Below are 12674 nucleotides of genomic sequence, written 5' to 3' on the forward strand. Positions count from 1 at the left end.
CATGCTTTCTGTCGGATGCGCTCGATGGTGGCCCCAAAAAGAAGAAAAAATCGCGCTTCCGATTCCGATTAATGATCCCGAGGAAGAGGGCAACAATGGAAAGGATAAACCGTCGTCGCCGGACCGGTTTGGGTTCGTACACTGTGCCCTAACCTTCTACGAAACCGATCGAAAAAGTGAACGACCTGGCGCCTCCATATCGAACCTTTTTTCCTCTGCGTTTCACTGCTTTCAATGTACGTGTGTGTCTGTGTGTGTGTGATGTGTTTTCCAATGAAAATTAACGCCGTTCTGTGGCCGTAAAGTCTGTGTAAGGCGCCCTGATTCGCTCATATAATTTGAGAACAATGGTTTGGAGTGATTCCTTCTCCGGAGAAAGGTTCTCTGGTGTCTCGCGGGCTCGGCAATGGAGTATTATGGTTTAAAGCGACATAATATTGACGCTGGGCGGCTTTGTATTGATGGGCTGAGAAATTCGTCGGAGTGGGCTCGTGTGTCGGTTCATAACAAGGTTCTGAGAAGGATTTTATTACATTTAACTGGTATGATGTGCACTGGTACAAGTGGCAAACGCCAACGTAACCTCACACCCAGGCCAAACCGATGGTTATGTTCTGTACCAAGAATTGTCGCTGAATATGTTCCACGTGGGTGCTGGTGTACGTTACCCACACACGTTGCAAGCTATTAAGTCCTTCAGCTCAACAGAATATTTAATTTTAACACAAAAGATCAAATGTCACGCTCGCAAGTCATACACTAGTAGTAGGAATGCTTTTGATCTTTTCTTTCTTTTCTTTTTCTTCTTTCCTTTCTTCTCTGCGTTTGCGTATTTTTTTCATGTTTCAACTCGTAATTTAACTTCAAAATCATAATTTAGGACCACTATTCCTAATGCTATACTAATAATAAGCCAAAAGTTTCGATGCATTCGATGAGAATAATTAATTTCATTTAATCAATTACAGTTAAAGCTGTTTTTGTTCAAATTTGTTCAAATGTTGCAATTGATGGGATTTCTAATGTACGTTACTAGCATTACGTTTCGAAATCAAATGGCCAACTGCCACTTTACTGAACTATAAATTCCCTTCTTCATTCTGGCAAATAGCACCTCCTGATCGCCCTGATAGTTGGCTTCCTGGAATCGCACTTCACCGAACGCCCGCAAATTAGAGCAGCTCAAATATTGAACCATAACACGTGGATTACCTTACTAGGAACAGTTAACTCACAATTAGCAACTCATCGTAGCGAGCGTTCGAGGAGGGGTAACCACTCGCTGCTCCACACAGTCACTGGAGTCACACCCCACTAAAGCCCTCCAGGGAGCTTTGTGTGTGTGTGTGTGCATGCGCGCGAATGGTCCGAAACCGGCTGATCGACGATTGAAAAGGAAATTGCGATTCGTTTTTTTCCCCCTTTACTTCTGGACGCTTGGATATAAATCCTCATATCTAATAGGAAACTGCCCCAACACCACCACCACCGCCGCGGCTCTCAAACTAATCCGAAGTCCTTCCTCCTTCTGCCTCTGAAGCGCCCTCAATGGTTACGCTACCCAGGCTCAAGCTGGAGCTTGACGCGGCTTTTGCTATCGGTTTAATTAAATTTTGACGGTCGCCGTTCGGTTTCCGGTTCCCGGTTTGCGGTTTCCTCGTCCTCCGACCCCCATGGTCGCGAGTCCCCGGAAATCCCGGACCCATCGGGTTCCCCGCTTGTTGGGGCAGGATCCTCCGCTGCTCCGGGATCCTAATCGGCTCGCTAGACGAATCCACCACCATCGCTCGCTCTCTCTCGCTCTCCAGCATAAAATATTGTCCCATGCCCGTCGACAGTGTGGTCGACCGGTCCTAAGCCGGCCAAACCATATTGTACCAGGGATGCAGATGAAATAAAGGACATCCGGACGTTGTCGATGAATCAAATCTGTACTCCGGCTGGAGGTAATCGGAGGTACACACGGGGCACAGGCGACCGTGTGCCGAGCGAATTATCGCTCGACCGGAAAATGATTCCACGAACTGATGGTGCGACGGTGCGTGAAATGGTCCCACGGACGCTACCAACGCTGATCTCACACAAGAGAGACACACACACACACAACAAAAACAGGAAAAAACACAAAATAATAAAACGGTTGGAGTACCGAGTCCTTTCCAGCTTGTGGTTTTACCGTTTGTTGGATAATTTGGTTCCCAGATTCCCAAGCCAGTACGCACTGCTGCACTGCTGCACTCGAATGTCAATAATCCAAATCCAGCTTTGCCAATATTAGAGACACATTAGGACACATTCACACAAACTACCTCCAATGATGGTGCCCCAGGTTGGTCAAATTGAAAAGTGAGCGCTCGATCGATCGAAAACCGTACGTCCAGTTCCGTCCATCCTGTGCCAAATTGTTGTACTTTTCTGCTCTACGTGGAGCTGTCCTGAATTGATTTCCCTGTCTACGTAGGACACTTACAATGGAGGTGTGTAGGACGGCGAAACTTCCCCAGATCTGAGTTCGAGTCGTTGAACTTGAACTTTTTCCTCAGTTACCTTTCCCGAGGGGAGGGCCAAGAATACCCGGATCTGGGTGTGAGGTGTGATGCCATAAGCAAATCATTGCATCATCACCGGATCCGATCCCGATGATCGATGAGAGGTCGGTGCGCACCAGTGGACCGACTGCCTTATCTGTTTGCGAAGACGAGGTGGTGGTTAGGTGACAAGAACGGGCGACGAGGGGGGACCCAAATCCAATTTCTTTCCTCCCCAGGTAGCAGTCATTCATCTCGACTTGCTCACGGTGACAGTGTTTGCGAATCACCGAATTATGCCTTGAAATGGAGCATTTTGTGGCTGCCTGTGGGGTAGGTTTGACTTTCCAATTTTAATGGTTCCACCATTTTCGATCGATGCAATGTTTATATACCGTTAAGATTCTATATACCTTTCTGTGCACCTTTCCGCCACCAGACAACAGGTACAGCAGCGGTCAGTAGCGCCAGTTATAGTCACAGTAGCCAGGTTAGAGTAGTTTTTTCTCCTTAATTTATGGCCACCATTTAGGGAGCGTTCAGCTAGATCGATGCACCTACTTCTAGTTCGACAGTAATTGCAACGGCCATAGTTTATGGCAGGCGCATGTCCCGCCCGATGCGACCATTCGATTGTGTCAACGATTTATTGTCGTCAATTGAAAAGCGTTCGATGGGAACCCCAGGCCCGGCGACCATTTCACGTAAAAAGATTTCTCATTTCATTCGTGGTCCTCTCGCCATCCGTGCACGCGTCTCCCGCAGGTCCTTGCACCGATAAACAAATTGTAGCGACTGGACGAAGGCAGCATCGAGCAGTCGGTCCGTTTCGCAGCTCGTACATTCATCGTATCTGATGGAAAGATTATCAGCATCAACCACTCTGTCTCTCTCTCTTTCTCTGGCTCTCTTTATCTTCCCAGGTACGTGCCCACAGGAGGAGCAGCCCTGAAAACGTTCCATCTGGCCGGCGACAGGCCGGCGAGTTTGCTTTCTTTTCCCACCTTATGGAGGACGATCCGGACGATGCCTGCGCTCGACCATAACCTCACTCCGACTCCGGCGACCATTTCAATCCATCAGACCGATTGGAATCGGTCGGAAAGTTCGGCCAGTGAAGGTGGGAATGTTTATCTTTCATATCTGGCCGGTAACTGGCGGCAAGTGGCGGTGTGTGCTGTGCCTCGTCTTACAGCTCGGAGTTCGGGGCTGTTGCGGGGACGTGCTGCTCCGCGCACACGAGCTGCATTCATGTCTGCTACGCCAGAATTGTTATCTTAGACCCAACCGACCGACCGACCGAAGGGATAATATTTCGACAAGGATTTCACGGTAAGACGGTGAACCGTAAGCTCATCGATTCTCCCTCCCGAACCACCATTACCAGCATCGCCACCAGCAGCAGCAGCACCGCAGAGTCCATTCCGAGAAGCGCATGGAGAACGTTTTGCCATCGTGCTGGTTCTTATTTCGTGAAATTGATATTATTTGTTTCATTGGCACAACCGACGTGGGCGATGCGGTTTTTGGATACAGTTGATGATTTATATGCTAGCCTCCTCCTCCTCGTCCTCCCTAGCGGCCGTTGCCCGTTATCGGAGCGAGTGCATCGGAAAATTACTCACTTTTTCATGCATCAGTATCACTCCCCCCCTTTTCGCTGTAAACCAATGTTATGCCGGGTTGCAACTCATTGTTAGGCTACGGTATATTGTTTATTATGGGAACAATGCCTGAATGCGATTGACCTTAGGGCATGTGCGCTTTGTTTTGCATAGTGATGAATTGACTAATGCAATCCCTGGAATGAGCTGCAGTACATCCTATTCATTTTGCTTACCTATCATGTTATGCACATAGTTCGGCCAATGTTAAAATGTATGTAACTTTCAGTTGCATCATAAAAGGGTAGCTACCCTGTCTGGGGACTTGTCGCCCAAACTAATTACGTTTGATTACAAGATTTTATCGCGTCATTTTGGGTTTACAAGCACCCGACAAGACAGCGCACACACCCCTAATGACCTATATAAACCTGGCATATAATCCTGGAAGGTAATGACGGACGATCAACGCTTCCATGATTGTGTCACCGAAATTCTCGCACAGCCTGAAATCCACCTGAACTTCACGTGCTCCCACGTGAAACGAGTGACAGTTGGTCGGTCGTTGTCGGTTGGCAATTATTACTCCCGTGTACCTTGTTTGCGATAAGCAAAGTGCACCTCTTGCAACCTTTTCTGCTGTTGCTGCTGCTACTGCAATGTTGTAGGAGATAGCAGCGCGAGAAGATGTTCGGGCTGGCTCGAGCACGAAACAGACACACACCTAATCATAAAGCCTCTGTCACGAGCATTGTCCTTTGTAGCCCCTGTGCCCTTGGTCTCGCTGTATCTATCTCGGTATGCATGTCGCATACTCGTTTGGCATAATTTATGGTTCAAACGCGTCGAAGCAGGTGCAGCTGCACCGAACTCTGCCTTGTACCGGCCAGCTGTACCCGACGCATTAACTCTGGCAAGATGCTATCTAGCCGACATGAGCTTGTCGGCCCCGGTGAAAGTCGCTTCTCCAGCTGCTGCTGCTGCTGCTGCTGCTAGAGGTTTTGTCTTTGCTCTTCAGGGGGACGTTGGAGCCGAGCAGCTACTGTTTGTTCGGGTTCTACATGCAGTAGAATGTAAAATGATAATGGCGATCCCGCCAAAGAGTTCGCTTCTACATCTGGATACCGTTTTGAATAAGTACTGAGAATGAATCATGCAGATTCGTGCCTTAATCGAGTATCGTTTCCTCAGTATTGTAATATATTATCGAACAATAAATTTCCTCTGGAGTATTAACAAAAGGGAACTGAGTAGAGTTTGAAGCACTTACCCCTGGCAATCACCGGATATCCATCAAATCCTTCCTCGTCAATCTATCAGTGACATGAGCTCCCGCGGTGCAACAATCATAACGTGGGCATTATGACGACCGTCCTCGCAAAACGGGGTATCGGGCGGTGTGCATTACGGATTGCGGTGTGCGTATTATGAGGGACGCAACAGCTAAACAAACTAATATCTCAGTCCCCTCCACCTGATGTCGATTCCGCCCTGCCATTCATCGTGTGGATTAGCATCTGCAATAGTATCCAGCTGCGAAAACGGGACTCTCGCAACCACATGAAACAATATTTCTACCGAGGGGGCCCTTCACCAACCGGCGGGAGTAGTCGGAACGGCAATCAATAGCAGATTAAAATAGGTTTGAGTTCGATAAATAAAATAAGAAAGAATCATCGCCCAATTCAAGAGTTGGGCAAACACACACAGAAGGCAACACAAACCGTTGCGTCACTCAATCACGATGGGGTCGCACGAGATAAGCGAATGCCACGTGGCATTGTTCCATAAATTGTTGCATCTCGCCGTAGAAGCGGAAGCATAAGATTTGTTGCCGTTTCGCTAAACTATCTCCACCGCTGCCAGAACGATAAACACGCCGTGTGGAAACGTACCGTAATCGTCCTAGACACCCTCACAGCACTCCTTATGCTGCCCAGCTGATGCTCGGAACGGCGACTAAGCTGCCAGTGCCAGCTGCAATAAATTCAAATCAAAACCACTTCATCTACTAACCCGGGAGTCGCCAAAAGTTGCAACTTTCACGGAGGGTGGTCCCGGAGTTCTGTTCTGCCCCATGCTATGCCTGTTGGCTGCTGCAACTGCTGCGGCGCATGAAGGAACGTTCGCAACGTTAATTACTAATGCATGTACGGCCAGTCCCGACCACGTGTGCACACGTTCCAGAAGTGCCCCACCAGTTTTGCGATACGCTGGTCACGAGTTATGCGTTAGTAAGTTGCGGCCCTTCAATCCACAGCAACCTTCCAGCAGCACAACAAATAACCATTAAAATTTCATCCTTCACCGACCGTTTGCTCGGCATTAAGCGCGTGTGTTCCGGAAGGAAGCATAAACAACTCCAGCCGGTATCCAGAACGAGGCGAGCTTATCTTAACAGTTGGCATTTTATTAGAGGAAAATGTTTTCCCTTCCTTCCCTGGGAATGAAAAGTTTTAACCACAAAAGTCGCGCACCCAAGTCTCTCGGGCTTGGATTGTGACAAACGAAAACGAAAACCCGGCAGGAAACGGGCACGCGGTGGACGGAATTCAATTTTCACTTCGAGTTATGAGTACTTAAATTGCTGTAAAGCCCGGCATCCACATTCATGCAGGTCGTCATGCACGAAGCTCATCCCACGTCCGCCGTTGCTCAACTAACGTTAGGATCAATCCAAGCTCAAAGCCTACTTCAATTTCAAGGCGCATTCAATTTGAGAGTTATAAACTACACCTGAAACTTTTTACTTTCTAAACCTCGCAGCACTCCTTGTAGAGTTGATAAACTCTTTCTAAAAATATTTTTCACTCTCTTTCCGGGATTTGTAATCAATTTTGTAGTAGACAAAGCAAGTTTGTGTTTCATTTCGACCTGGCTGAAGTTTGGCAACACTTTGGCAGTGTTGCTTGCCAAATTAAACCGAGGGGCGTGGCCTATCGCCTTCATGCAAGCATAAATTTTCGGTCGAGCTCGAAAATCTCGGATCCGTCCAGATCCTAGCCACTCACTTTCCGTTTTCGCCTCCGACATGGATTCCAGCTCCGTGCATGACGACGTGCATGAATGTGGATGCCGGGCTTAAATCTAATTTCGGACGCATTTTGCCCCGTTTGGCACTCGGCAAACGCGGCACCTTCCACTTTTCACTAACGGATTCGACAATAACAAGGCTAATGGTTAATGAAAATGAATGGCTCTAAAGTTTGCCCCCCCGGCCTGGACTCGTTGCGCGTGAATTGTGTGTGCGTGTGTTTCTCTGGCGTTTTTTCAGATTTTTTTCTTCCATTTCTGTTGCTCCGCCATCAAGCCCCTTTTTAAGCCAGTAAATCGCTTAAGATTGGTGAGCTTCACGACATGGCACGGCACAAGTGTAAACATGAAAACACACAAATTAAATGGTATTCGCGAGTCGTGAAGCCCCTTTTTTGATGGTTAACCGGATGAAGTTAATTCGAATGCCGGCGTACGAACCAATTACTTTTAGAGCACAGACACGTTCCTGCCAGAAATAACGGGAATCATGTAACACAGAAAGGACGGTTCCCATAGCAGCCAGGTTCGACTCCAAGGTGGATTCTGTCGCTGGTGTAATCCTGCATCCTGGATTGTCCTGGATTGTGAGTTGGGCGGGGTGGAAAAAGTGCATCTCGACCCCATTCTCAATCGTGTGGTTGGTGGGTGAGAATATTCTATTACCATCTCCTTGATAAACTTCGCCTTGGCGAGGTAGAGCGTGATAATTAAAATTATCCATCGAGGGAATTACTATCGCTCCGTGCCGGCTCTCGGGCCTGGCTGGCACACACGGGTTCTGGGACACTATAGGTGTTGCAGGTGGTGATGAAGGACTTAACTTTTTAATGAAACATTGATGCACGTTGAAATTGATTGCCGCAGCGGTGAGAGTTTCACTTCAGCTCGCATCGTTTACGGGTGCATGCAGATGAAATGCTTCGTAAACGCTCGTTAAAGTTTACTAAATCGATTGCCTCATCCATTTCGTGATTACGTCGCAGTCCCACCCCACCTGGGATGTTCTCTTCTACAGTTTTTTAGGGTCGAATCGATCATCGAAATTCTCGAAGTAAAGTGCGCATCTAGATTAAAGTTTGCAAGGATCCATCCATGGATTAGTTTAGTGTAATTTGTGGTTTTGTGTTAAAAAACGGCCATTTCAATTTTCCGCGGCGGAACTTTTGACTCCCGAACCCGTCCAGTATAAACACACAATTCGCCTTTTCGCCTCGCCGTAAAATTCGACCGGGTGCTCGAAATTATGGCTTTTGCCGCTATTTCGAGCAGTTTTTCGAGCAACCTGATTTGTTCTGCTCGAATTTATGACTTTTTGCTTCTTCTTCTTCTTGATCTTGTTCTTCTTTTTCTGAAAAAATCAAAACAGAGGAAAATTTTTCGCGTTTTTCGTGAATTTTCGTGAATTTTCGTGCGATCCGGAGTTCTCAGAGTCCCCCCCGCAACTCCCGCCGTCGTCCCCGTCGAAAAAGAAGCGTGGAAAACCGTAGAAAAAGCAGAAAACCGGAGCGCGAAGAAAAACCAGAGGTATAGTCTTTTTTTTAACCCCTAGCTATAGTCTTTTGATTACCCTTTTTGGCCGGCTCCTCCAGAGTTGATTACCCTTTTGCGGAGATGATCACCCTTTTTTGGGCCTTGCAATTTTGAGGTTATCCTCGACGAAGGTGACCTTGAATGATCAGCTGCTGGACGCCAAAAATTCAAATCAGAAATCCCCGAATCGGAAAAGCCGGATCTTTTTCCGAAAAGCTTAACTTTTTTGGGTTTTCGATGAATTTTCTTTAAAAAAAAGGTATATATTTTACTACCTAAACTAAAATAAACCATAATTTTAATAGAAATAAATATATTTTTATTTATAATATTAATTTCCCCAAAAAGACCGGGCTGAAACCCCGAAAACGGATCCCAAATCCTTTTTCTGGCGTCCTCCTTCTCGATTTAGGTCTACCACGCTCTCTCTCTGGCCATCCGGAAGGCCTAAGAAGACTTTACGGGCTGGGTCGTCGTCTGCTATTCTCAGGACTGCCCAGCCCACCGAAGCCGGACGAGTTTCGGCAGTGAGATCGTCATCGGCTTCTCCGTCGTCCCCAAATATCCTTCTGAGAACTTTCCTCGGCTTCGTCCTCCTCAACAGATTTCTCGAGTTAAAGTAGGTTTCCGCAGGCTCAAGTATGACCGGTTGCCGGTGCTAACTCTTGACCCTAAGTAGGTCAAGTTCTCGATGACTGACGGTGCCACCATACATTTGGTCTTTGCCTCTCTTTCGCTACATCGGAGAGTCTTAGGCCAACTAACTCGTCAGCGTATGCTAAGATCTGGGTTGACTTGAAGAGGATGGTCCCGGAGGTCTCCACTTCAGAGTCGCGAATGGCACTCTCTAGCGTCAGGTTGAAGAGCAGGCAAGCCAGCCCATCCCCCTGACGCAGCCCCTTGGTGGTAGCGAAAGGGCTGGAGAGTTTTCCATTCACCTTCACTTGACATGTAACGTTGGTCATGGTCATCCTTACTAGCCTGATCAGTTTCGACGGTATCTCAAAGGCTTTCATGACATCGTACAATTTTACCCTGGCTATGCTATCGTAGGCAGCCTTGAAGTCGATGAAGAGGTGATGTGTACCTCTCTTGAATTCGCTCATCTTCTCAAGGACTTGCCTAATAGTGAATTAGGTGGAGCAGCTGCAACTGGTCGGGGAGGGATGGCGCTGCTTCTCGTTGGCGTTCTTAAGGACCTTCAACGAGTTTACTAGCTCGTCTATTAGCTGGTTTTCTGTGCGAGAAAACGAATTTTAGTAAAAACAGATCATTTTAACGATAAAACTTTACACTCTTACTCTGGTTTAATGTATGCTCTGTCCTTTCACGTGCCGCTTTATCTTGTTTCGCCTCTTCCAACAGGTGCAGTACTTGTTCGCGAACGTCGTTCATCCTGAGGTATCTGATCTGATCTAGTGATCTGGGACTGATGAGGCGTTTCTTGTGGCCGCGGAATAAGCCGGTGATACGAATTCGGCAAGCGTAGCCTACTACCCATCGACATTTCATCACATGTTGCCATTAATCTCGGTTTAAGTGGTTTTTACTGGTTTAAGTGTTTCACTTCGGGAACAAAAATGAGAAAATTTCGAGTTTTTGGAACAATTTGACCAAGAAAAAGGTGCACAGTAAGTAAAGGACAACCGGCGGCAGAACGCGACCTTTTCCGATTCAGGGAATTCTATCACGTTCCTCTTCCGGGCATGCGCTTCATCACCGTCACGAAGTTGTTTGAATCCTCGAGCATCTCCATGGAGATTTATTAGCCAAATAATTCCGAGCGAGCTCAAGGATGATCCTGCGAGTGTTCAGCTTCTTCTATTTCCTCTCTCGGCCCCTCCTGAAATGGTTCCTGCATCGGTTCACGAACCTGTGCGAGCTGCAGCGCATTTGCTACGGCTGTCCGCCGGGTGCAACGCGGACCAAGAAGGTCCAGCTATCGCTCGAGCTGTCGAAGAAGCTGTCGATCAAGAAGCTCCTGCACATCCTCAACGAACTGGTCGGTAACGACGTGGACGAGGCGTTTCTCCGGCGAGAAATACAAACGCGGGCGGTCGGAACGGTGCTGCAGGTAAAAAAGATCAACCCGAAGGTGCACTGCGATTTCCCGCGATCGTTCGGTGCATGTGCCGAGCGGATCTGGGGCTACAAACGCCTGTACTTCATGGTGGAACGGTTACGGGCCACACCATACGACAGCGAGGAGCCAGAGCACGAGGTGAAGCTGCTCGCCCTTTGGCGATTGCTGGTCGGCGATGAGATGAAGCTAACGGGCCGCATCACCGATCAGTGGCAACATATAGGCTTTCAGGTATGACCGACGGGGACGTGTGTGTAAGAGAGAATGGGACAATAACGTTTACTACCATCCTGAACCATCTTCTAGGGCGACGATCCGATGACGGATTTCCGTGGAATGGGTGTGCTAGGCCTGGACAATCTACTCTATCTGGCGCAGAACTATAACGGGACCGCTCGGCACCTGCTGTCCCATTCGCATCATCCGACGCATGGTTACTTCTTCGCGATCGTCGGCATCAACCTCACGTCGATGGCGTACCATTTGCTTAAGTCCGGATTCGCTCGGACCCATTTCTACAACCATCCGCAGCAGCATCTGACGGTGGACACCTTTCACCAGTTCTATTGCTACCTGTTCTACGAGTTCGACCGGTATTGGGTCGAGTGTAAACCAAAGAGCATCATGGACTTCAACAGCATTCAGCGCCGATTCGAGGAGAATATCCTGAAGTTGCTGGCTCACGATGGGTGCTACTTCAAGATGAACCTATCGGTGGAGGACATATAGCACTAGGACCCGCGTAGAGCGCCTTCGCTTCGTTGTCCCTCTTTCGCGCCAGCTCTTTTCATGCTCTGCTTTGCTCTACAACGACTCCAAAGCCTGCAGCCGATCCGGTTGGGTATCGTTCATTTGTTTGTGATAATTGCTGTGCTGTCCGGGCACCGCTTATACCTACGGCACACCGCTGCGATGCAGATCGGTCTACACTGATGGGCACTTTGGCACGTGCGTGGTCTTGCCTGAATTGGTTTTGTTAGACACATAAATACACAAACACACAAACACAAAAAACACACACCGCAAGTGCAATCTAGTGAGAAAGTAAAATAAAGCTTTTTTTAGAACGTAAAAGAGGGCTGCAATGAGAAAACATCAAATGACCTACCAAGGAGTCCGAAAGCAGCAGTCTCGTGGTGAATGTTTCGGCGTCTTTTGAGTTTTTCAAATATTTATTCATCCATAATTTGTCCGTCACTTCGAATTCGTTTCCTGTTGCGCTTAGATTGGTTGGCGTGCCAGCTAGTTAGAACTTGTAATGTCGATCTTGCTGCTACTGCTGCGGCTAGTACAACTATAAGGTTTTGTCTAACTCTTCTCTTTTAGTTGTAATACAGCATATGTTATCTGGTTTCATCGTTTAAATATCGTAGAGCTTATGCTTTTATGCAGGTCTCGCAATTAATTTGTTTATCCATAGTTCGCTGCCTCTAACTGCGTTGATCTAACAGACGACAGATGCAAGTCCCTTTTCCACAAGAAAGGTGTGCTAGGCTACATATTAGGCTAATAAGGGAGTACAAACTAATGAATACAGTACAGCGCTAAAGAGGTGGATTTGCACACAATCTTCAATCATAAAACTTGATTAAAACATTGTACTTCTTCGCTCATTTCATCTCTATCTTGAACCTCGTGATTTGTTTAAACGCAATAAAAGTACCGGTTGCAGAATGTATAGAGTAAAATCTCAAAGAAGTCTTGAAGAAAATTGGCCAAACAATTTCTACGGTGTAAATGATTGCGCCTAGCCACCAACCATTCCCGTTCGTCTATGTTGCTTTCTTTAAGATATACATGTATACTTTTATATTTGTGTTAAATTTCAGAGCTTCCTTATATACCTGAGTGTTTGCTGTTTCCTTTCTAAATAATGCCGCCCATCGGAAACGA

At 47.4% G+C, this 12674-nt stretch overlaps 1 protein-coding gene across 1 annotated transcript; it reads left to right on the forward strand.

Annotated features, from left to right (window-relative positions):
- The first annotated feature begins 8507 nt into the window (after positions 1-8507).
- On the forward strand, positions 8508-11874 carry LOC125950244 (ELMO domain-containing protein 2). Its single transcript, XM_049678052.1, has 4 exons — positions 8508-8692; positions 10064-10329; positions 10429-11012; positions 11088-11874. Exons 3-4 carry the CDS (start codon positions 10494-10496, stop codon positions 11508-11510), a joined length of 942 nt encoding a protein of 313 aa, XP_049534009.1. The 5' UTR covers positions 8508-8692; positions 10064-10329; positions 10429-10493; the 3' UTR covers positions 11511-11874.
- The last annotated feature ends 800 nt before the right edge of the window (positions 11875-12674 follow it).

Source organism: Anopheles darlingi, chromosome 2, assembly GCF_943734745.1.
Source record: "Anopheles darlingi chromosome 2, idAnoDarlMG_H_01, whole genome shotgun sequence".
In the NCBI taxonomy this organism is placed as follows: Eukaryota; Metazoa; Arthropoda; class Insecta; order Diptera; family Culicidae; genus Anopheles; species Anopheles darlingi.